The sequence below is a fragment of the Pseudorca crassidens genome, chromosome 5 (assembly GCF_039906515.1).
Source record: "Pseudorca crassidens isolate mPseCra1 chromosome 5, mPseCra1.hap1, whole genome shotgun sequence".
NCBI lineage: Eukaryota > Metazoa > Chordata > Mammalia > Artiodactyla > Delphinidae > Pseudorca > Pseudorca crassidens.
Genome location: NC_090300.1, coordinates 100,889,604 through 100,915,902, shown reverse-complemented (window position 1 = coordinate 100,915,902; position 26,299 = coordinate 100,889,604). Strand labels below are relative to the sequence as shown.

At 41.3% G+C, this 26,299-nt stretch overlaps 1 protein-coding gene and 1 non-coding gene across 6 annotated transcripts in view; both read right to left on the bottom strand.

Annotated features, from left to right (window-relative positions):
- Positions 1-4,611: 4,611 nt before the first annotated feature.
- Positions 4,612-26,299, bottom strand: part of IMPG2 (interphotoreceptor matrix proteoglycan 2) — a 72,549-nt gene continuing 50,861 nt past the window's right edge. For 2 of the 5 annotated variants that reach the window (XM_067739062.1, XM_067739059.1), the window contains 8 exons: positions 19,413-19,716; positions 16,991-18,294; positions 16,157-16,376; positions 10,862-11,072; positions 9,379-9,567; positions 7,833-8,034; positions 7,282-7,361; positions 4,612-5,319 (listed from right to left, as the gene is read on the bottom strand). In XM_067739062.1, coding sequence (XP_067595163.1) covers positions 5,307-5,319; positions 7,282-7,361; positions 7,833-8,034; positions 9,379-9,567; positions 10,862-11,072; positions 16,157-16,376; positions 16,991-18,294; positions 19,413-19,716 — 2,523 coding nt within the window. In that variant the 3' untranslated portion in view covers positions 4,612-5,306. Of the gene's footprint in view, positions 5,320-7,281; positions 7,362-7,832; positions 8,035-9,378; positions 9,568-10,861; positions 11,073-16,156; positions 16,377-16,990; positions 18,295-19,412; positions 19,717-26,299 lie in introns of those variants that run through there. The other 3 variants (XM_067739060.1, XM_067739063.1, XM_067739064.1) reach the window with 3 other exon arrangements.
- TRNAQ-UUG (transfer RNA glutamine (anticodon UUG)) lies at positions 18,728-18,799 on the bottom strand. The gene has a single exon. It is a non-coding gene; the product is annotated as a tRNA-Gln (tRNA).

Sequence of the window (26,299 nt, the reverse complement as noted above, 5' to 3'; positions counted from 1 at the left end):
TTTGGGGTCTCCTTTTTGCAGGCTGCAGGTTCGTAGCTCCCGTTGTTTTTGGTGTCTGTCCTCAGTGGCTAAAGTTGGTTCAGTGGGTTGTGTAGGTTTCCTGGTGGAGGGGACTAGTGCCTGTGTTGTGGTGGATGAGGCTGGATCTTGTCTTTCTGGTGGGCAGGTCCACGTCTGGTGGTGTGTTTTGGGGTGTCTGTGGACTTATTATGATTTTAGGCAGCCTCTCTGCTAATGGGTGGGGTTGTGTTCCTGTCTTGCTAGCTGTTTGGCATAGGGTGTCCAGCACGGTAGCTTGCTGGTCGTTGAGTGAAGCTGGGTGTTGGTGTTGAGATGGAGATCTCTGGGAGGTTTTCGCCATTTGTTATTACGTGGAGCTGGGAGGTCTCTTGTGGACCAGTGTCCTGAACTTGGCTCTCCCACCTCAGAGGCACAGCACTGACTCCAGGCTGCAACACCAAGAGCCTTTCATCCAAATGGCTCAGAATAAAAGTAAGAAAAAGTAGAAAGAAAGTAAGAAAGAAAGAGGATAAAATAAAGTAAGATAAAATAAAATAAATTTATTAAAATAAAAAATAATTATTAAAAAAAATTTTTTTAAGTTAAAAAAAAATGGACGGACAGAACCCTAGGACAAATGGTGAAAGCAAAGCTATATAGACAAACTCTCACACAGAAGCATACACATACACACTCACCAAAAGAGGAAAAGGGGAAAAAATAATACACCTTGCTCTCAAAGTCCACCTCCTCAACTTGGGATGATTCGTTGTCTATTTAGATATTCCACAGATGCAGGGTACCTCAAGTTGATTGTGGAGATTTAATCCGCTGCTCCTGAGGCTGCTGGGAGAAATTTCCCTTTCTCTTCTTTGCTCGCACAGCTCCAGGGATTCAGGTTTGGATTTGGCCCCGCCTCTGCGTGTAGGTCGCCTGAGGGCGTCTGTTCTTTGCTCAGACAAGAAGTGGTTAAAGGAGCCGCTGATTCGGAGGCTCTGGCTCACTCAGGCCGGGGGGGGGGGGGGGGGGGGGGGGAAGGGAGGGGCATGGAATGTGGGGCGAGCCAGCGGCGGCAGAGGCCGGCATGACGTTGCACCAGCCTGAGCCGCCGTGCGTTCTCCCGGGGAAGTTGTCCCTGGATCCCGGGACCCTGTCAGTGGCGGGCTGCACAGGCTCCCGGGAGGGGGTGTGGAGAGTGACCTGTGCTCGCACACAGGCTTCTTGGTGGCGGCAGCAGCAGCCTTAGCGTCTCATGCCCGTCTCTGAGGTTAGCGCTGTTAGTCGCGGCTCACACCCGTCTCTGGAGCTCCTTTAAGCGGCGCTCTTAATCCTCTCTCCTTGCGCACCAGGAAACAAAGAGGGAAGAAAAAGGCTCTTGCCTCTTCGGCAGGTCCAGACTTTTCCCCTGACTCCCTCCCGACCAGCCGTGGCGCACTAACCCCCTTCAGTCTGTGTTCCCACTGCCAACCTCAGTCCTTTCCCAGCGCTCCAACCGAAGCCCAGGCCTCAGCTCCCAGCCCCGCCCACCCCGGCGTGTGAGCAGACAAGCCTCTCGGGCTGGTGAGTGCCGGTCGGCACCCATCCTCTGTGCGGGAATCTCTCCGCTTTGGCCTCCGCACCCCTGTTGCTGTGCTCTCCTCCGCGGCTCCGAAGCTTTCCCCCTCTGCCACCCGCAGTCTCCGCCCGCGAAGGGGCTTCTAGTGTGTGGAACCTTTCCTCCTTCACTGCTCCCTCCCGCTGGTGCAGGTCCCCTCTCTATTCTTTTGTCTGTTTTTTCTTTTGCCCTACCCAGGTACGTGGGGAGTTTCTTGCCTTTTGGGAGGTCTGAGGTCTCCTGCCAGCGTTCAGTAGGTGTTCTGTAAGAGTTGTTCCACGTGTAGATGTATTTCTGATGTATCTGTGGGGAGGAAGGTGATCTCCGCGTCTTTCTCTTCCGCCATCTTCCCCCTCTCTAGCCTAGGATTCTTTTTAAATCTCTATAAACTACTTATTTAAAAATGGTTTGTAAACCACTCATAGTTGCACCAAATCTGCTTGCTAGTCATTAAACACATATGACCCATTATCTCAAGCTAACTGAATAAATATTGTAGAACAACTCTGCATCAAGCACTCTTTGGTTTCGTGAATAGTAAATGAGCAAGATATGGCCACAACATCAAAGAATTCAGTTTAGTGGGAGGTCAATGACATAAATAAAAAATTACAACACAGCCTTGGTGAATAGTGGAGTGGAAGCATATAAATGGTACAGAAAAAGGCATAAAATACAGGGGGGGGGGTTTTGGAGGTTTCTTCAAAGGCCCACCTGCTTAAAATATGCAGATTCTTCCCCAAACCTGCCATGGTGAGTGCAATACTGCCAGAGTTATTCATTTGGAATAATAAATTACTCCCAGAAATCCTACATACAATATTCATATTACTTGCAAAAGCATGATTCCTTAATATTGATTATTATATTAGCATGGATTCATTTGTACAGACAAAAAAAGGGGAACACAAGATATGTGTGTGTTTTGGTGAGAGGATAACTTAAACGTCATGGGACACAGTCCATCAAGGACTAGCTCAGAAGAGACATACATTCCAAAGAACCTAGAAAGTGGACCAGCGTGGTGAACACATGACCTAAGAGTAACTCAGGCTTGTCCTGACCAGACTTATTAAAAACAGGGTTATTACTCACTGTTTCTTCTAAAATTAGGTCACTAATTAATCTATCAATAGGCATTTATTGGACACATTTCTCCAACTTTGTGTTTTTTAAATACAGTCTTTAGAGTCAAATCAAGACCATCCTTCTCTTTCCTAAGACTCATTTAGGACTTCCTCACGGCCTCTTGCCAGCAAAACAACATGCAAACGTAGGGGAAAAAACCCCATAAAGTTGAGGTTTCTGATGCTGATGCTTAAGTAAGTGGTAGCTGACCTTCCCATGCAAACTTGCATCATACTGCTGTTATACCATGTTTATGTCTTCTTGTTCTCTTTTAAGACAGGACACCAATTCCATCTCTTGTTACAAGACAGCTGGTGCTAGCTACTCACCCCTAATCTTTCTTTAATCAACTCCATCCAGCTTTCCTTCCACCCCTGCCTTAAGCAAATGAGGAAAAAATGAAAGTTTCTAAGACTTTAAAAGACTAAAGTTCAAGCGAGGCCAAATAATAACTCAGCATTATTAACTATCAACAAAATTGGGGGCAACAATCGGGCTCTGGGTTTGTCTCCAATTCTCCAAGATCCTCACTACACAAAGGTTAATCAAAGAATGATTATCTTTCCCACACCATGCTCACATTGGGTAGATGTATCTTTGAGTGGTAATTACAACTGAACTACTGCTACAATCTACAATGTTTTATTCTAATTGACAAAAAGAATGTAGGGAAATTCTTGAAAGAGAAGTTTATTAATAATGAAAATGGCACAGTTATATACATGAGAAAAAAAACCTTTCATATACATAAAGACTGTTAAATTTTTATTTCTAATTAGCTAGTATTGACTAGAGCATTTCAAGCAAACAGTACAGTAACATGAGCTTATCTGACCCATACTTTATGTACAGTGTCATTATAAACAAGATGAAAAAGAAAAATCCTTCATTATCCATACTCCACATTGAACATATATTATGGTCACTTCAGAATCATCACACAGTCTGAATACATAAATAATTATACCTTTATTCTCTGATATCATGGTTACATTTTTCCTATTTATTCCCTTAATCACTAAAGAAGAAATTATATATGTGAAGAAAAAAAAGTCAGGGTAAGGAATCATTTAAACCTGGCTGTAGCTACAAATTGTGTGTTCTAACTTGTGTCTTATTACCCCGAGGGGAGTGATTTAACCTGTATCTTGTTAACTCTTAGGGACAGTATAAGGTTTTACAAAATGCATGACTCAAGAAAATTTCTAGGTAGATTCGTTACTTCAATTACTTTCTAGTACCCTCCCACCTTCCCACCTCCAGCCAGGATCTTCTGTGGAACACAATGCAACTGATTTTAGGATTGGGACCTTCACACCGTTTTTCTGCATTCATTGCACACTTGGGAATAGAATGAGCTAGGATGCATAACTCACTGCAGCTGGATTGTAAATCTGAAAGGCTGGCCCCACCCATCCTACTGGGAATTGTTACAAACATCTTAAGAGAAAAAAAAAAAGACCCATATTTTTCTTGGCTAAAATATCTCAATTTAATAAAGATAACTTATTCTCCTAAATCAGCAGTTTTCTTATGGAGTAAATATGTTACCTTCTTTTCCCATTTCAAAATGAAAATTCAACTCACGGGCTAATAGATGTCAAAGTATCCATTATTGAAAACATGGAAATGACACAAAGATACCAGCTGCCTAAAACTCATGAAATGGAAGAAGGCAAACTTATAAAACAAGCATGCAAGTAAATAACTAAATCAGGTATCGTATTTGAGCCAACATGGTTTGAGAGCCTACAAAGAATATTTATGCAATTTACATCTTTTTGTCAGAAGTAATATTAAGTCAGCATCGTTCAACTATATTAAAATTTACTATGTGGTAAAAGGCAGGGGGAGGGGAGCAGCCAAGCCATAATGACCAGATACTGCAGAAAAAAAAAAAGAAGAGGTGGGAATAAAATCATGTAAAACCTGCACTTGTTTTATTATGTAAAGTAAATGGGACTTTAGGGCACATAAATGTGAACAAATACCCTTAAAACATATTTATTTATTTATTTATTTTTGGCTTCATTGGGTCTTTGTTGCTGTGCGTGGGCTTTCTCCAGTTGCGGCGAATGGGGGCTACTCTTCATTGCGGTGCGTGGGCTTCTCATTGCGGTGGCTTCTCTTGTTGCGGAGCATGGGCTCTAGGCGCACAGGCTTCAGTAGTTGTGGCACATGGGCTCAGTAGTTGTGGCTTGCGGGTTCTAGAGAGCAGGCTCAGTAGTTGTGGTGTACGGGCTTCATTGCTCCGCAGCATGTGGGATCTTCCCAGACCAGGACTCGAATCCATGTCCCCTGCATTGACCGGTGGATTCTTAATCACTGTGCCACCAGGGAAGCCCCATACAGTTTTGATTCCCTTTAAGTACAGCTTTTGGTCTTTGTGGGTATAAAAACCATCACATCTCTTACTATATTCTAAAATTTTAAACTAGAAAAAAATATTTGTGTCCCAAATTTGATTTTTTTGATAGAAAACGCTTCTTTCAACAGAGTTCCAAAACCAAGTTAATTATATGACGTAGGTAATGAGTGATCTCCATCTTCTCTAGGCTTCTAATCAGTTGCAAAATAGTTTTGGTTAAAGCTCTTCCCTGCCATGAAAAAAACAAAGAGGAATTAATTGGAAAAAATCCAGAATGTACTGAAATGCACTTTTGTTGTAATATATCATCAAGCTATAGTCCTAAAATCACCAATACCTTCTTTCTTTGCAGGAAAGCTGTCCTGTGCTTTGCTAAGTTAAAAAAAAAGAATCCAATCTACAGAGACTATGTAATACTTTTACTGAATCCTAAATCAAGCCCATTAATATTTTCTTTTTTTTTTTTTTAACATCTTTATTGGGGTATAATTGCTTTACAATGGTGTGTTAGTTTCTGCTTTATAACAAAGTGAATCAGTCATACATAAACATATGTTCCCCATTAATATTTTCTTGAGCTACTGGTAGATGAAAACTCCGGACTATGTGAAAACTGAAAATGTTGTATGGATTATGTACCTAACATTTTTTCAATGCCATCTTCCCACTGTGAACAACCCCCTTATAGTGTCTGTGTGAACATTCTTTTGTTTCACTGGATCTTCTTGTTTAAATCTTCTTTGTTACATGAATTTTTAAATAATTTTAATGCCAAACAGTTTACCAGAAGAAAGTGAAACATGTAGTCCATCTGTCTGTCCCTAATTAGGCTCTCCTGGATCCTTTCTTTGGATTTCTTAGCCTAGATGAGATGCATTTGTAATTCATGGAACGCAGATGGCTCTGAGGGGCTTAGGAAAGATAAAAAACATCAGTCACGTTCTTTCTATTGGATACCACGGAAGTGGAGCCATAGGCCATCTGCTGGCTAGAGATGCCGAGATAAGCAGGTATCCTGGTCTAAAAGGCAGAGTCCCAGTAATATTGCTCTGATAGCATTCAAGCAAGGTTGGCAGCAACTCCCATGGGCTAATAAGTCAGATGTTTAAAGGAGTCTCTACCATGCAAATGGAATTAGAAAACCGTCTTCTTTAGTTTCCTTTGATGTCAATTTGTCCCTTCCTATCAGAGGAACCATGCATGAGGGGCTGTCTATCAGAAAAAGGGGATTTGGAACAAAGGGGCAGAGGTTCCAATCAGAACCACATGTGTTATCCTGACCCTTTATCAATTTCTGCTATAAGCAGGCATGAATTGCTCTGGTTTTTCTCTTCTAAAAACCTGGTGCCATCACCTGGCCTGGGTGAGACCCATCCATGAGGAAGCACCTTTGTGAGGGCAGCTGTAGGACCAAATATCAAAGCCAAATTATAATCCCACCCACTACACTCAAGTAACATCTATAAATGTTCTCTTTACAAGATTATTGTATTTTTGTAACCTAAGTCTGGTTATGGATCCTGAGGAACAGGGGAAAAAAACTACAGACACTTGCCCAAAATGCATGCTAAAAAAAGTAATGGAAAAAGGTAGATTGAAAAGTAAAATGAACCTGCTGTATAGCACAGGGAACTCTACTTCACTTCGCTGTACAGTAGAAACTAACACAACATTGTAAAACAACTATAGCCCCCCCCCCAATTTTTTTTTTAAAAAAAGAAAAGATGAACTTAATAAAAGCAAGGGACACACTTTAATGAGATTTGTCTCATTCAAAGCATACTTTAAAGTATCTACAGAGATGGAAAAGGAAGTATATGTTAAAACATGTGAGGATTTACAGCTACTCAAATGGGTGACATCTATATTAATAAGAAAATATGACAGAGCCAGGGAGCTCTAGGCCAGAACAGAGTGTCTTTGTTTTCAATCTTCTCCGGCATTTGCTGTCATCATGATCTTGAGTAAGTCCCTCCATCTTTTTGAGGTTTCCTTTCCTCATTCATAAACTTAAATAAGAAACATTCAACTTATAAAGGCATTAGGAGGAATAAATGAGGTAATCTGTGTGGATGTGTATTAATTGAAAAGAACTCAACAAACATTGGTTACCAACAAAACCCATGTCACAGGGACAGGAATTAAGTATTCATGCTTGTGGCACTAACTCTAAGGCAAACTTAACGCTTACATTTGATGTTCTCTCACAAAAGCTGCAAACTCAGGATCCCTGGCATACAGTTCCAAAATTCTCATTCTTTCTTGAATTTCCTTTAAAAAAAAAAAGAAGAAGAAAGAAAAGGAAAAGAAAGTTTTTCTACATTGCATTAGAAAAACTTTAACAGCTTTTTAAAAAAGAGGTCTAATTTTTATAAGAGATTGTGGCTTTCTGAACTATCCAGGGGAGAGCTATAGAAAACAATGGCCTTTTCAGAAAAATGGAAGGTGTGGCTACTACATGAACTGCTCTGAATACCCAGACATATATTTCTAAGGAGGGGGGGTGGAGGGAGAGAGCATTTGCTATTAATGATAAAGGACCCACTGGGTGGGAAATAAGGACAGCGCAGAATTGTATACCCTCTACATATCACATCGACTGGGAGATAGCATGAGGTAAAAAACTAATCATGAAATAATTTTCAACCTTTCTTGCAACCTACTGTACACACACACACACACACACACACACACACACACACACCCCCAGAAGAGCAGCAACAGAAAAACCAAGTTTCCTACCTCTCTGGAAAGCTCACTGTTCTCATACATTTGTCTGATTTCTTCCCTGCTCAGACCAGCAATCATCTCTCTGCCTGTGGAGCTGTAGAAGGGCCGCTGAGGGTAGGGTCCTTCATACTGCTCGAGATCAGCCCCGTGACTTTCAAACACGGGGTTGTGCTTTACAGCTCTTTCCACAGACGAGAGGCTGTCAGGCTGCCTGCTGGAGCCACAAAAAGAAAAGTATGATTGAATCAGGTTCTTCGTTGGATGCTCAACTACTTGGAAGACTATTAACCTGGAGCAAGATTTCTGTTGAGGAAGAAAAGGAGGCTAACTGGATACCAATGGGGGACGAGGAGAGGTGACTGTGAAAAATATCCAGATCAATCTCAAAAATTATTTACCACGTGTTATCATTATTATCTCCTCAACTATCTGGTAAGTGCCTGTGGAACTGTTCCAAGTCTCCTTCATCTTTATTTGCCCCACAGTGCCTGGCACCCAATAAATGCTGATGGGGAAATGTGTCTGCCAATAGTATTTCATTAAATGAATACAGCTCCATTATTCCCAGGGTAGATAAACCACACAAAGAATCTACTAGAAATAGAAATACAGGGGAGAATGGGCTTCAGTTAAATTCATTTCAGGTCTACAAATATGTGCTGAGCATTGATTATATGCCTAGGAACATTCTAGATGCTGATGGTACAAAGAATTGTTGGAATCTCTCCAGAATGAGACTGCGGTCTAATGCAAAGTCAGACCCAATACAAAGTATAAGAACAATATGGAATTATGTCCTGGGTGCTCTAGGAACCTAGGAGAGGTGTCTCCTGGGCCTAAGCCAGAGGATGAGGGGAGGTAACCTAGACCCGAAGCAGACCTGGAAGCACAGAAACAAAGTACAGCCCGGGATTGTGATCATATTACAACTCAAAAGGTCCTTGGATCGCTTAGTCTAGCAAGTAGAACCAGTTTTATTTCCTTTGTTAATGAAGCTATGCTCAACTAAAAAGAGAACCAGATTCCATTTCTTGTCAGATTCTTATCTAGATTTAAAGTCTGGCTAATTACCACTGGAATGAGCCAAAGGGGAAGGAACTAACAGATCTGGTCCTCACATAGGGCCTCCCCTCATCTCTATCACCCTTCCAACCCCTCCCCCACCGTGAGCTTCAGTGTGCAGTGAGATTCATGCGTACCTCCCCGACTGTGCTAATGTTCATGCAACTAGCTAGAACGTCTCCCACCCACCCCCTGCAGCAAACATCTACTCTTTGGTCCAGCTAAATACCATAGCCATCATTAAAACTTCTAAGATGTCCTCCCCTAGGCAAAACAAATTCATTCTTCATCTAGGCACCCTAGCAGCGTGTTCAAACTGTTGCTTATGTTTGTTTCCAATCTGACACACTTTGAGGACAGGGACCCTGTCTTTATTCAACTTTATAGCCCTCTCCCCTCCACGCTGATCCTTTCCAGTATTTGGCACACAGGAAGTACAAAATGAATGAATAAAAGGAATATTTTAGTCAATCAGAGAGCAATTTTCCGTACTTACCTGAAGGGTCTCTCTCTTTCTCTCCTAACATATCGAGCTTGAAGAGTCCTGATGAGGAAGAAGACGAAAGCAGAAGAAATGAGGACAAGTCCAACCATGGAGGCGATGGTGATGCCTATCACCAAGGGCTCGGACACAAACTCCTCACAGTGCTCACCTCGATACCACCAGTTCTCGCCCACCCGGCACCTGGAACGAGAAGTGACCAAGCCCCAAAATGGAATCACTCTGCTGAAAGTAACAAGTAACAGCAGAACCTACAGTGGGACCGAGAACAGGTAGAGAAATAAATGCTGACCACATGAAGCTTCAGTAAAGAGGTTAAATGGTAAGATTTAAGGCTATGCATGAGACCTGGCACAGACCCAGGAGGTCCTCAATGACTACTTGTAAAGACTGAATAAAAGACTAACTAGACTTAAAGAAAGTCAACTTCCTTATTTATGGATAATGAAAAACAGGCCCAGGAAGGATAACGACTGGTGTTGGATCACACAATTAGCAACAGAGCTGGTCTAGAACCCAGGTCCCTAGACTCCTCACGTCCTTCCATCACACTGCAGAGATCCTCCAAACCACAAGGCCACCCACTTGTGCAAAAATATCTTCAATTCCCAGAGCAGCAATCACTGCTTTTCAAAATCATATTCATTTCTCTGGAAATCAAGAGACTATTTTTCCTCTTAGTTTTCTAGCTAAACTTTACACATAGAAAAGTGTGAGTCATTTCCAACTATTTCTTCTGTTTTTGGCATCCATGCCAACATTTGCCCTTTTTGAAATTCTCAAATTGTCCTCTTATTGATGTTTCCCTGGCTTATTCTCAGCATTCTCTCCTTTCACACCATGTGACTTTGGTTGGATGTGGTTGGGAGGTTGATTTGCTCTGCTCTTTTTAAGGGGAGTGACCAGGGAAGGCTACCTGAATCTGCTCATTTGCCTGCTGCATTTTCTTTGGTTCTACCTTTAAAAAATAGATCTTAGATACTTAAAATATATTTGTCACAATTTTAAATACTTGCTTTTCTTTATTTTTGAATATTCAGTAGGACTAAGAGCAGCCCAAAGCTGTTAAGAACATAATTCAAATAGAACAATAAAACTCCTCTGTTTCAGATACAGTGTAAACTGTCAATCATATGCCTAAACCTAATTTGATCACCAATTGCCTTGTTATCACCACTAAGAACCATAACACAAAAATCCCCAACTACTCTAAGTACTCTCCGTAGGACACTAGGCAATGTTTTTCTTACAGCTCCCTAAGAGCATGAGATAAAATAACCCACTGAACTGGGTATAATTCAGGCCTATGAACTGACTCAGTCCTCACAGGAGGACTCGATGGCACCCATCTATTTCCTAGATATAACTTCTATAATAAATATTGCTGTGATCATCCTAACATCATAGGCGCAGATCCCTTTTCTTCAGAGGAAGTATCTCTAATCTTGTGAAGCCAAAATCTCTAACTATAGCATACCTACAAATGGCCCCATGCCCAGGCATGATGTCACACTTTCCATCATTCAAGCAGAAGTCGGGCTGTAGGTCACAGAGACTCTGACAGGGCAGTTCTTCCACACTCAGGTACCCAGGGTAGCATCTGCACTCTGCTTCTCCACTCCAGGGGTTGACCAAACACTCGGAAAATTCATTGCATGCTTGAAACTTGCAAGGGTTGGCTTGATCACCTAAAACATCAAGCAAACCAGAAAACGATACAAGGAAAGGCAAAACACAGGAATTGGGGTACATGAAACCCCTCCACTATGGCTCCCCCATCCAAAGTACCGTGAACATCCAATCCCCTTCCTGAATCACTGAAATACAACACCACCATCCACACCACAAAAAATTTCTGATTCATCCTTGATTGATGAGCTTTTGTCAAATTTCTCTGAAACTCAGAGCCAAACCATAAAACCCAATGACCTGGGTGAGCCTCTACCTGTTTTATGTAGGAAGCATGTAGAAGCTTTAAAATCCATGTAATTGTAGATCTAAATTAAACAGTTTTCATGTACCGTTCATTTCCACCAACCTTATCCTTCTGTCACCCTCCTCCACGCTGCACATGATGCTACATGCCCCACCCCCAGCCCACCCCACCGAGAACATGGATGGAGAGACAGTATCCAGAGAAGAACTGGTGGAAGCCTCAGGGATGCGTATAGCCCAATAAGAGCAGCCTAAGAACATTGGAGATTAGTGACAGCTAATGTCAGAAAAACAAATCAGCCCTGCACCTCCTCAGGCCATTCCCAACAGTATTTTAGCTTCAGTAATTTCATTTTTCATTGATGGGATGAGAGAAAGTGAGATTTTTTAAAATTAATTAGGACACACAAACCAGTCAAAAATGATAAAAGACATTGACCACGGATGGGCCTTCCATCCTACCATGGTTCCACTGTATGTTCTTCACTGGTCAGTGACAATCTCTGAATTGCAAATGGTGACAAAGATACTACAAAAAGAGGAAATAACTGTAAATGACCCATAAACTCATCTGTATGAAAAAGCATAAGAATTAGCCAGAAGACAAAGGGGAGGTTAAAAAACAAAGAGCATAGTCTCTCAGTTTCCAGATATTCCAGATAAATTAATATTGCTCTCGGAGTCGATGATTTCCTTGCTACTGTGAAAATTAAAGACATTTTGCACGAATCTGTGGCCTTGGAGTTTGTAGGATCTCTGCGGCTGATCTTTCTTAGCCCTATGTAGGAATGGGGAGAGATACTGGGTTGAATAGTATCCTCCCAAAATTCATATCCACCCAGAACCTCAGAATATGACTTTATTCGGAAATAGGGTCTTTGTAAATGTAATCAAGTTAAGATGAGGTCATACGGGATTAGGTTACTGCTAGTCCAATAACTGGTGTCCTTATAAGAAGAGGGCAATTTGGACACAGAGACACAGACACACAGTGAAGAAGGCCATATAAAGACAGAAGCAGAGATTGGAGTGATGCATCTATAAGCCAAGGAGTGTCAAGGATTGCTGGTGAACACCAGAAGCTAGGAAGAGGCAAGATAGGATTCTTTCCCAGAGCTTTCAGAGGGAACACGGCTCTGCCAACACCTTGATTTGGATTTCTAGCCTCCAGAACTATGAGAGAATAAATTTCTGTTGTTAGAAGCCACCCAGTTTGTGGTCCTTTGTTACAGCAGCCCTAGGAAACTAATACAGGAGACCAATAATAAGATGCTCATATAACAAGAAGAGCACACAAATGTGCTGACAGATGGCGGTTTCTACAAGGGAAATACACAGCAGGATTCGACTGTGTATTTCCTAAGTCTTCACATCCTTACCCTGGTATTCATTCTGTGACTTTTTAATCAGAAAATAATCTAATCCTGGCCTAGCAGTGAGGTACATAAGTGTATATAGGGGGTGGGAAGGATGATATTGCACAGTCCCCCTTTGTTGATGGAAATTCAAGAATTTCTGAGACACTACATGTTAAAACAAATTAAGCAAGAGACAAGTCAGTCTTATCTTTAGCCAACCTTCAGATAAAATAATAGTTTAATCTGAAGGCTTTTAACTAAAAATATACAAGAAATAGGAAAATTCTATTTAAAAATTCTAAAACTTTGTGACCATTCCATGGGTGTGGGTGAGTGTCTAGGGAAAGGAAAAACAGAATCCATAAGAGGAAAAAGATACATGCTTCCCTTTTGATCCCGGATCAAGGAGAGAGACCAAGACCAATATTTTAATCATGTGAATAAAAGACTGGAGTTTTAAAGTTGATTTTTAGTCTTTTGTGCAGGTTAAAGGTGGAGGCCCAGAATAGATAGCTCTTTGTTTGGAAGAGTACTTTAATGACTTTATGGGAAAACAAAGGTAGACTTGGAGCTAATCTTGGGATGGGAGACAGGGATCTAAACTGTAGAATGAATTACACTCTGGTTTTCCAGGGACAGGCTAAGAGAAGGATTGATGGGTCCCGGAGAATGAGAGTAGAGGAAATGTGAAGAAGGTCTGGAAATACAGCCAGAGTGGCCAGAGTAACATGGTAGCTGACTTAGTCCTGGAGAAAAAATTGTCCATTAAAAGACACCCTTGAAAGGGTGGCTGAGAAATTTTTGGATATTTACACCCGACAGTAATCTCCTGTGCTACAATAAAAATTCCTCCATCACCCTCATATCATCAACAAATATCTGATGGAATCAACTGCCTTGTGTTAGAGGTACTTTGGGAAAGTAAAAACATGGGACCATGATCTGTGTTGGATTAACATAAAGAACAACCACAAGGGTCAAGACAAATGTGAGATTGGAAATCCAGCAGAAGGAAATCAGAGCTGGAGATGATTAAGAGACAGTTAAGTTCCCTGATAATTCCTAGAGATATGAGGGGTTGAGGGCCATGGATGCAGGTTTTACACTGCACACGGGAGAGACTAATGCAAATTCATTTGAATATTAAGGAACAAGGTGACCCTACAAACCTGGATGATTTGGCATAGAGCTGACATGTGAGTTACATACAAAATTGAGGTAAATGCACTTATTTATGTACTTCCCTTTAAAAAGAAGTGGGTAGGGCTTCCCTGGTGGCACAGTGGTTGAGAGTCCGCCTGCCGATGCAGGGGACACGGGTTCGTGCCCCGGTCCGGGAAGATCCCATGTGCCGCGGAGCGGCTGGGCCCGTGAGCCAGGGCTGCTGGGCCTGCACGTCCGGAGCCTGTGCTCCGCAACGGGAGAGGCCACAACAGTGAGAGGCCTGCGTACCACAAAAAAAAAAAAAAGAAGAAGTGGGTAGACTTTTCCAAAAGTTTTATAATCATCACTGCTTGCATTTGTATGGCTAGTCAAATGTTTTTATACATGCTATTTGTTTAATCCTTAGAATAGCCCCATGAAATACACAGGCCAGGTAACATTATCCCCATTTGCTATATGAGGGAGTAAGGCTCAGAGATAAAACAGCTCATCTAGGATCACACAAATAATAAATGGCAGAGCAGAGGCAAGAAATCAGGCCTTCCAAATTATAATTAATTGCTTCTTCCACTACACCACATGGCAAAGAATGTGCAAATGTCCTTAAAGAACTCAAGTGGCAAAAGATTTGGCTATAGGGGGATTAGCTAAATCATTTTCCTCACTTTCAGTGAATAACGGTCCTTCAAGGATTTCAAAGGAAAGAATGTTTGCTTCTTTCCCGGTTAAAGAATAGGGCTGGCTTCCAAACCAGTCTGAGAGTGAAAAGCACTGGAGAAATACAAACCCAGACATTCCACCTTACTCCTACTCAAAACCACTGTCCTCCGGTATATAGAAGGTAAAAAAGAACAAAGGTTTGAGGATCCAGCAGTACCCTCTGCATCCAAGTCTTCCAAATAAAAACAACGGTTCATTTCACTCATTCACAGTATTTCTGAGTACATTCTACATGCAAGACACTGTGCGAGGTTTTGGCTACCAAGTGGTTAATAAAATAAAGTCTCAGTCCTTGTGGATAGTTCAACTGGGCAAAATAGCTATTTAGCAAGTATGTGCATAAGTTACCATGATTACAATAGTTATAAACTCTACAGAGGGAAAAGAACCAACCTAGATTATGGGTGAAATCAGTGAAAGTCCTGAGGAAGAGACATTTGAACTGAGGCATAAAGGGTAAGCAGAAGTCAGCCAAGAGGGGAAAGAGATTCAGGCAAAGAAGACAGTATGTGCAAAAAGCTTCAAGTCAAGATAAGTTTTGGAAATCTAAGGAACCCAAAACGAGCTAATTTGACTAGAACATAGTGAGAAAAGAAGTTAGTTTCATTGGACGATACTGGGGAAGAAGACAGGGACCAGGCCTGTGGCTACTGAACCAGGCAGCCATTGAAAGTATTTCAAGCAGAAAAGTGAAATAATCTGATTATTTAGAAAGAGCACCCTGGCTACTGTCTGGAGAATGAATGGGAAGGTATGGGAGTGAGGGAAAAAGAGAGGTAGTGGAGAAACTGGTCCAAATGAGAGATGATGATGGCTTGGCCTAAAGTAGGGGAAGTGAAGACAGAGAAAAACACATAGATTTGAGATATATTTAGAATTCAGAATCAATGTCAGTTTGTGAGTGACTGAAAAGGGGTGATGGAAACTGAGATATCAGAATGACTTTCCACGTTTCTGGCTTCAGTAGCTGAGTGGATACAGCTTCCATTTATCAAGATAGTAAAGCTGAGAGAGGTAAATTTAGTTGGAAGGTATGCAGATATGGAAAACAAGGGCTCAGTCTTAGCCTAAGGGCTTAGTCTAAGCTTGATATACATAGTATATATCCAAGTTGAGATAATCAAGTACATAGTTACATTCTGATTCTGGAGCTCAGAAGATAAGTCTGATCTGCATATAGAAATGTGGAGAGTTACTGACATTTATATTAGGCTTACAATAATGGAAATTGATAAAACAACGTAGGAAAATAACATAGAAGGCAAGAAAGGCCAAAGCTATTGGGCTTGGCAGCGTAGAGATGTAATAAGAACAGATCCATGGATAAGTAAAATAGAGAGCCAGATACAGCAGGTAGAAAAGGAAATGGGAGGTAAACATGTAAAGCCAAGTGTGGACAATCTTTTTGAAAAGAAAATGATATTGACATCCTTGGAAGAGATATTTTACTAATTATCAAGACGTGGAAAATTTGTCAGACATAGTACTCTTTTACCTATAAGTATTGAATTCATCTTGACTCAGTGTAGAAGAAACTACACAAGAATAATAACGAGGTTCCACTAAGAAACCACCATAGTATTTAATATCATTACCTGATTCCACATCGAGGGAGTATTTATCAATAGCCAAGTTCATGGTTTGGTAAGCAGTGGTGCAAAAGTCTTCCAGAATCACGTATACAGTATTGGTGACATTAGGAGGGACAGACTTGGCGAACTTCATTCGGCTGTTCACCACAATACTGCCATTTCTGAAGTTCAGGATTTCTAAATTCTGGAAACCAGTGAGATTTGACTGGAGATAGGGAACCAGCTACAATACACAAAAATTGGTCAGTTTATTGACAAAGTTTTGCATTTTGTTCAATACATACTGAAAACAAAGATGAACCCCTCCACTTTTCCAAATTGTATTCTATTTATGTTATTTAAACTGTTCATCAACAAAAGTATGAATTGTGAATTATTTGCGAGTCATGAGGTTTCAGTGTTATTTACGAACCCCATGGAACTCACAGACAGTTTTAGACATCAGAGAGTTTATTCTGTTTCACTAAAGGATCGTGACAGTGAAGGCATTACAGGTACCCACAAAGCACTGGTCTCACAATAAAATGTGAATATAAATCTTAAACTTGTATCGGTCCCAGAAATTATATAATACAATATCCAGTATCTAAGTTACAATAGCCAAGAATACAATATCCAAGTGTGGCTCATACCATTTTGTGTTTTCCGTTTCTTGTAACCACCTGTCTCATTATTTTCCTATGAACCCTAGGCCATTACAGTATTTGTAGATGATAGGAAATGAAAATCCATAGCAGACCACACTTTCCTTGGCTCAGATCTCATGCTCTGGGGGGAAAGAGGGGTGGTTCATACACGATTATTCACTAATGCCTGTATTTCACTTCTTATGCTTACCAGTTCTAAGAATCTTTGCTCCAGGGCTTTATACTCCAAAGAGTTTTTATTAAACAGATCTTCTGAAAACATCATGTTAGTCACTCTGAGGCTGAAGAAAACCACCAAAGCTCCTGCGGCTTGGGTATGACTCAAGTCTTCACTTTTTGTTGGCTGAGCCACAATAGCCATCTCTGTGGAGTGAATACTTGTAGACATTTCCACATAACCACCAACCTTGCCATTTTCCTCTGGGATTAGCTCAGGATGATAGTAATCTGTGCCTATCTGGTCCAATTCTAATGAAATATCCTGTACGCCCATAATGACTTCATCTTCCAGCAGGGTGGAACTTGTGGTTGAAGGCAATTTGGTAGACTGTGTCATGGAAGCTTTCAACCAGAGCTTGTCAGTACTCTGTGGTGTACTTGCCAATGTGTCTCTGGACAGTTTCTCTAGGGAAGTTGTTCTTACCCAAACTACATCTGATTCTGGCAATATGGTCCACAAAGGTTGCACATCTGGCTTCACTACTGAAATCTTGCTGTCAAACCATTCACGGTTGGATGACTCTGTAGTTTGTTCCATATCCTCCTTTAGAAAGGGTTCTTCTTGAATTGGTTTATCAGTAGAAGCAGAGATTGCTGCAGATGTCAGTAGAGGAGGTGATTTGGTAATTGAATAATAGTCAGTGTCAGGTACTTCTGATGTGTGCTTGGATAGAACTGGAGATGCAGATTGAGTTGTGGTCTCTGCAAAGATGGACGCAGTAGGTCCACCAAGGGTCTCATCCTCTGCAAAGTTTGTGGATCTATCAAAATGTCCATATTTTGAATGCTCAGTACTTTGATCTATGGAATCTATTCTGTCATCTATAACTAGTTTCTCATCTGTATCCTCAGTTGGCAAAAGTAAATCCTCTGAATCCTCAACTTCAAGCCATGACTTGGAAAATGGTTCAGTGCTCTTCTCTAATGAAGTCTTGCTCCATGGCCAAGTAATCAGACCTACCTTTTGCCCAGACCCTGAACCTAAACCACTCTCAAATATGAACTCTTTCTCCATAGATGTGTCTGGCATCCAAGTGCTCGCTTCTAATTGGCCTTTGACTTTGGAGGCCAAAGAGTCCATGCCAAAAGGCGTAGTTACTTCTTTAGCAAGAATATCAAATGGGACAGAGGAGACCGGATATGGTGAGGATGTCAAAGACACCCCAGAGTCTTCCATGGATGGTATTATTTCTTTTGGCATAGGACGACTAAATGGGCTTGAAGGCAGTGGATCAACAGAAAGAAAATCTTCTGATCCTTTAACTTTAGTTAATCCTAAAAATAGAGTTTACCATGAATTAATCTACATAGATGCCAAAATATATTCCCAGTCCTCCTAATAAAACCAGCTACCCATTTTTCCCCATTAGATTACGACAGACAGTTGCTGACTTTTACTTTGCCAAATCCAGCAAACAACAAGAAGGTATGATTATGTTTTTGTGATATGGTACAGTCATTCATGATTATAACCCCCTTAACTGAGGATAACAAGACATCAGGTACTGAAAAAATTCATCTTCAAACACGTGATTATTTTTACTCCCTGAAAATAAAGAACTGCTGGTAGCCATACTGACAACAAAGAGTGAATCTAGTAAAAACTTAGGAAGAAAATTCCCTAGGAAAATTCCCAAGGAATTTCCATCTCCTTGTTATGTTTATTTTTTTTATTTTTGGCCGCGCCATGCAGCTTGTGGGATCTTAATTCCTCGACCAGGGATTGAACCCGGGCCACAGCAGTCAAAGTTCTGAGTCATAACCACTAGACCACCAGGGAACTCCCCCTTATTATGTTTATTATACATCAGCCTTCAGGTCCACCCAATGTTCAAAATCCTGGACTCATTACTCATATCTTTGTTCATTTTCCTCTTTCACATATACTCCATCCCTGAGTCACATCCCACAACAGCTAAATCAGCTACTTGACTTTCATTTCTTAATCTCTGCTGTAGCTGCCCTAGTTCAGGTTTTCCCCTTCTCAAGCCTGATACAAGCTAAAAATCTCTACTGGCCCCCAATTAATCCTATTAAAAGATACTGGAATACTCTTCTTTGAGGCTGTTTGTTTACCACTCAAATATTCAAGTAAGTAGAGTAGTTCTTAAATAGTAATATAATTAAATTATAAATTCTTTAACAAGACCTTCAAAATATCTATTAGGTGATCCCAGCCCAGCCCACAAGTTCATTTCTAATTATTTACCTATTTGGATGCTCCCTTTCAACCAATTAAAGCTGATTGTTTCCTTTCTCACACAACTTTCCCAAGACATTTCCTCCTAATGAATGCTGCCATGCTTTTCTCCTAACCCTAGTCTCTCGCTCTCTTCAAAACCTTTGTCATCTGATACAATAAAGAAGTACAAAAAGTCATTAGAATTCCTTACCATCTTCTAATGAGTGAGACCCAGAAGTCCTTTCTTCAGAAGCCACAGGCAAGCCAGTCTGAAGCACTGCTGGGGTGACAGAATGAAGAGTCAAGCTGCTAACCTCTAAAACCTCTGGGGAAGAACTGAGGCTCATCTTCGAGGGAAAGGCTAATTTGGGTGCAGACACTAAATCACCCAAAGGGCTTTCTGACCAGAGTTCCCTGCCAGTGGTTGAAGGAGGACCAGAGCTGAAATCAAGTGGTGAAATACTGCTCATGGTGAATTCATCTGCTGAGGGCCATTCAGCTTGAGGGGTATTATCCTGGAGGGGCAAAAAGAGGCTAAATCATATCATAGATAAAAGAAACACATAAAAATAATTTCAAATACCATCTATCTATCTACATTCCTGGATTTTCTAGGGACAAAAAGGCAATGTAATATTGGGGGAGGGAAGGGGAGTATGGGCTCTAGAATCAAACAGATCCATAATTAAATCCTAATTCAACCACTTACTAGTTGGAAAATCTAGAGAAAAATCATGTATCGCTTGAATCTCACCTGGAAAGTGGGAATAGATGAGATAATATATTTAAAAGATCCCAAACAAAGTGAGTTTGTGAGAGAAAATATTGTTTGCCTTGCTTTAGATGGTTCCTTTCCCTCTGTCTTATTAGCTTAAATACTTTAAATACATAGATGTTACTAATATCTGTAATTTGTTGTCAAAGACCTAAGCACATTGCCCACAGCAGAAAGAACAATCAGTAATTTTATTCATCATTCTGAAAGGTATTAAATTAAGGTCTTTTATTTTGATACGAAATTGCAACACATCAAAATGTGGTCTCTTACCTTGAGCAAATAGGAACATCTGTGAATTGGTATCACACTTACAAAATAAAATTTTCTCTTTCCAGTGACTTTTTACTAATGTAGTACTAATCGTATCTTAAAGTTTAGCTTCAGGAATAGAAAAGTAGACAGAAACACAACCATTGAACATACTGATTATTTAATCCTGTGAAGGTTAGTCCACGTAAAAAAGTTTAATGATGTTAATAGGTAAAACAGCCATAACACTGGATAGGAGTTTATATATTCCAATCTATGCTGAATAACAAAAAGTAAGAAGTGTCATATGTATAGAAGGAATTCACAAAATATTTCCTAGATAAAAACTGAAAAAGGAAAATGGAAAAGATCAATCATTCTCTACTCTAAATAGCATTAAAATCACATGCAAGGACTTCCCCGGTGGTTCAGTGGTTAAGAACCCACCCGCCAATGTAGGGGACACAGGTTCGAGCCCTGGTCCAGGAAGATTCCACATGCCGCGGAGCAACTAAGCCCGTGGACCACAACTACTGAGCCTGTGCTCTATAGCCCGTGAGCCACAATTACTGAGCCCACACGCCTAGAGCCTGTGCTCTGCAACAAGAGAAGCCACCGGGCTTCCCTGGTGGCGCAGTGGTTGAGAGTCCGCCTGCCGATGCAGGGAACAGGGGTTCGTGCCCTGGTCCGGGAAGATCCCACATGCCGCGAAGCGGCTGGGCCCGTGAGCCACGGCTGCTAAGCCTGCGCATCCGGAGCCTGTGCTCTGCAACAGGAGAGGCCACAACAGTGAGAGGCCCACGTACCACAAAAAAAAAAAAAAAAAAGAAGCCACTACAATGAGAGCCCATGCACCGCAACGAAGAGTAGCCCCCGCTCGCTGCAACTAGAGAAAGCCCGCGTACAGCAACGAAGACCCAATGCAGCCAAAAAAAAAAAAAAGGAAATAAATAAATTTTTTTAAAAAATCACATGTAAGCTTTTTAAAGACACCAATGCCCACACCCCACACCTCAGAGATTCTAACTTAACTGGTCTGAGGGTAGGACCTAGACATGGTACTTTTAAAAGCTCCTCAGTAGAGGATGCAGCTTGATCATGTGTTGGTTGTATTATTCCAGCCTGGGTTTCTAAAATACTTCTTTAGTTGTTAAATCATTATATTTCTCATCAACTGGAATCTTTAAGAAATTTTCCACAAGCATAAACCTGCCTGAAGACTAGAATTCATGGAAGAGCTATAAACAAAACGAAGCCCATGAAAACTAAGAAGCTCTGAATAGAATCCTCTCCCCACTCTTCCAGGAGATTCCTGCCAAGGGTAGTGAATTTTCACTGGCATATACTCTCAAGCCTAATGTGATTTTTAAACAAAAGCACACAATTTTAAGGTGGCTACCTACACTTCAGTCCATGGCCAGGAACTAAACAACCTACTAGCCTACGGAGGGACTCAACCCAATGTCATAACCTAATTAGTCTTGTATGCTTTGCCTACACACTTCCCCTTGTCTCTCCATCAAGGGTCCATGTGAGGAAGCCTTAGACAGCACACTCTCCTAGTCACAAGGGAGGGAACATGAGGCAAGAAATCACTGAGCATGACCCAATTTATCCCCTCTTCTAGTGACAAATGCATAGTAGACCACTGCATATATATGGAGATACTCTCAGTTTCATCTACTATTTCTAAACTAAAAGCACTAAGTCAAGTAACTAATTTTCTTTTGTGGAACTCAGTGACACCAACACTTCCTACCTTGTTCATGCTTTTAATTAGGTCCTATTTTAAGTGGGCCATCCTGCTGGCTATTTTCATCTGCCACCACCGTAGCTCCTTCTCTTCCCTGATAATTTCATCACACTGCTCCCTTACCAGCTGTCTTCTGTCTGAGTTTACACTTTTACAAGCAGAAGATCAAAGGACAGGAAGAGTGAGAGGTTTCGGTATTTCTTCCCAGTTTCCTCCAAGCCTCAATACTGCAGACGTAGCTGCGTCCCTCTACAATTGCAACTTCAGCTCTCACTGGGCTCTGGTAATTGCATTTCCTCCCCTTGCCCTACAATCCAATGGATGGGAATGGCTTCTCACTGTTATTAGTCTCAGCATACCTCAAGATCCCTTTTTCACTCCCTTAACCCCTTAACAGAACAGGTGGTTCTGTTACTATTGAAACCCTGGCCGTGCCATGTTTTGTAGTGCAATGTATTTTTAAAATCCATAAAAGTTTGAATCACTTCTGTCAAAAGATGATTACATAATTTGTAATGAAATACAAATAGCCAGAAAAGGAAGAATGAGAATCAATTAAAATAACAACAACATGAACCAAAAATGGTATCATTCTGCTAAATTTGATTAGAAATAAAGAATCTAGAAAGTTAAGAGGGAAGTGATGAAAAGTGGATGGCGCAATACTAGTGAATATTTTTGCCAGTGTGACTTTGGTCAAAAAATGGAATAGAGGAAGACACATCTGAGCATTAGACTGGAGTCTGTGACCAGAGTCTGATGAAATGAAATATACAGAGAAAGTAGAGAAAGGCAAGATATATGTCAAAGAAAGAGGAAGACCATCCTCAAAAGACAGGATGTAACTGCAAAAGATTAAAAAATAATAATAATAAAAGAACCATTTCAGGATAAGAAATTACCTCTTGGGAATTCTCTCGTCAGAAGTAAACATGAGGATATCAAGACTTGATTCATGAGTAAGGCCAAAAAGATGATCTAATCAGGGGAAAGATTTCTGGCTTTTTTCTAGTAAATTTTAATATTTTAAGAGTACATCATCACAAGGAGCGAACTTAACCTTATATAACTCTATGTAGTGAAGGCAGCTTGCAATCACTGACCTGCGTACACAGTGCTCCTATATAACCCAGCACCAAACAGACACACAAAGTTGCCTTACGTTTCTGACTAGAGGGTCTAAAACTTTCTGGGTCCTCAAGAATGAGCCAGAGTGATGTCAGCTGAGTAAGACATCCCCCACTCGTATTCCCCCTTCAACAGTAACAATTTGGCATCCTCTATGGACAAAAGTGCCTTTGTGGGAGCTGTGGGATCCAGCATCATACACCAAGGGACCCAGAAGGAGTCTAGCCCACCCATGCACAGGGTAAGAAGCATACAGACCTCAGTCCTGGCTGTGGACCCTGAGGTGGCCCGTGAACTGGCTCCAGCCCCTCTCAGACACAGTCTGGGAGCCCCTGGAGAACAATGACTTAGACAGTCACCCATGAATGACAGAGCCTTTGTGGAAGTCCAGGAGTCCAACAGAGAAGCTCCAAACACACCATTTGAGCAAAAACGTCCAACTTTAGACACATTGGCGAGTGTAAGAGGAACAGTTTCCCTTTACCCACCTCATCCCTCCCCCAAGGCAGCACAGCTCAGGGCCAAGAGAAACCCTCTCTGTACATGATTTCTGCACAGCGGAAAGTGAGAGCATGTGAGTGAGTCTCTGGCCTCCCCAGCTGTGCAGGACCTTGCTAAAGAGGTCTGTTTCTCTCTCACTCTATCCAGAGAACTGAGTTGTAAACTGCACGACCAGGGGATGGGAAGTGGCTGAAAGAACGGCGGCCAGGACTCTGAACATATCACAGGGATGCAGATCCTACTAACTACATGACTGACTCCACCAGGAGGTCTGACCACGAGCTGCCAAGACACCCTGCCCATGGATCCCCCTCAACTGGCCCATGGGCACCTCACCCCCACAGGCACCTCCTCCACCCCACGGCCAGCTCCTCGTGTGCACTCCCCATGGCAGGGAGAGCGGACTTTGGCAGACAGCTAGCGAGCAGGCCCAAAAAGCCAGCCTGAATCTATCCATAGGCCAAGGAGAGACGACAAAGTTAACCTTTTGCACTTCCTTTAGGAAAGTTGTCAGTACTTAGCCTGGTACACTGCAGGATCAAGAGAAGGCATACAGGGCTTCCCTGGTGGTGCAGTGGTTGAGAGTCCGCCTGCCGATGCAGGGGACACGGGTTCGTGCCCCCGTCCGTGAAGATCCCACATGCCGCGGAGCGGCTGGGCCCGTGAGCCATGGCCGCTGAGCCTGCGCGTCCAGAGCCTGTGCTCTGCAATGGGAAAGGCCACAACAGTGAGAGGCCGCATACCGCAAAAAAAAAGCATACAAGCTTAAGAATTCTGCCACAACAGGCAGCAAGAAGTGTGGAGAAGGTGTATCCATAGGAGGTCTGAGAAAAACAGAAAGAAAATATCCAAATGGCCAATAGCTACATGAAAAGATATTCAACATCACTATCATCAGGGAAATGCAAATCAAAACCACAGTGAAATATCACCTCACACCTGTTAGAATGGCTATTGTCAAAAAGACAAAAGTGCTGGCAATGGTGTGTGGAAAAAAATTTTTTCCTCATAAAATTAAAAATAGAACTACCATGTGATCCAGCAATACCCACTTCTGAGTATATGGCTAAAGGAAATTAAATCAGTGTGTCAAAGAGATATCTATAGTATTCCCATGTTCACTGCAGCATTAGTCACAATAGTTAAGATATGGAAACAACTTAAGTGTCCACTGACAGATGAATGGATAAAGAAGATGTGTTACATATATACAATGGAATATTATTCAGCCATGAAAGAGAAAGAAATCCTGCCATTTGTGACAACAGGGATGGACCTTGAGGGCATTATGCTAAGTGAAATAAGTCAGAAGAATACTGTATGATATCACTTATATGTAGAATCTGAGAAAGCCAAACTCATAAAAACAACTGTAGAATGGTGTTTTCCAGAGTCTGGCGATGGGGAGATGGAGAGATGTCAGTTAAAAAGTACAAACTTGCAGTTATAAGCTGAATGAGTTCTGGGTAGCTAATGTACAACGTGGTGGCTATAGTTAACAGTACTGTGTTATAAACTTGAAATTTGTCTAACGAGTAAATCTTAAATGTTCTTACCACCAAAAAAAAAAAAAAGGTAATTATGTGAAGTTACGGAGGTGTTAACTAACTCTATTGTGATAAGTACTTCACAATATATGTGTATCAAATCATCATATTACACACCTTAAATTTATACAGTGTTGGATGTCAATTATATCTCAATAAAGCTAGGGGGAATAAAATGAATTGACCAGATGGAGAGAGCAACAGCTCAAGTCCAGATAAATGAAAAAGACAACCAACTGAATTCCATAATGTAGAAGTAAAACAAATAGAAGCTTTTGTGTTGCCAAAGGCTCAGTGCTTTATAAGGCCATCCTTTGGTTTATAAAAATCTTATGTTAGGAAGTGGGGCTGAGCGTGCACATATGTTTGAATGTAACAAAACTATCAAATTTTATAACTAGAAAGACTCTTAAGAATCATTTAGTCCAAACTTGCCTATTAAAAATAAGGAACTGAGGTTCATAGAAGTGAAATGCCCACAGTCACAAAAAATAGAGAAAAAAAAGTCAGAACCAGATTCTGAGTTTCTAGAGTTCGGTCCCCGTGCTTCACTCACTATACCAGACTGTTCATTGAGGAATACATACAGAGGGCAAAAGGATTTCCAGCGGAGAAACCGGAGCTAGCAGACTTGGCAGTCTATTCTCATTCAGGTTAGCATATATGCACAAATCTAAAAGACCCAGGTGAACACAAAGGAGAGAAAGGAGGAAAAACCATTTTCTAATATTTAAACATCTATGTTGAAAATGGAGGCTGTTTGTATATGAGGAAAAGTTTCTTTCTTTCTCATTTTTTTTCTATTATCTAAAACTATATATGTATTCAGTGAAAAGTAAGAAGGCCATTTACTCAATACTAAGTCTGTCCCTCAAAAATGTTGGTATGATGATGAGTGTCATACCATACCAGGGAATTCACTTGTTTTCCTCTGAATTACCTAAAACCACTTATAGAGATATGTTAAAGCCACCTGTGCTTCCAGCTGAGTAAAGCACATTTACATCCTTGTAAATTCTAAGTGTGCATTTTTTTGAAATTCTAAGAGAGAAGGCTAAGCTCTTCGACCTATACTTAAGAAACTGAGTTTTATCAGACAGAGCCTATGATCTGACACACATTAGGAAAGCAGCTGAATCCTC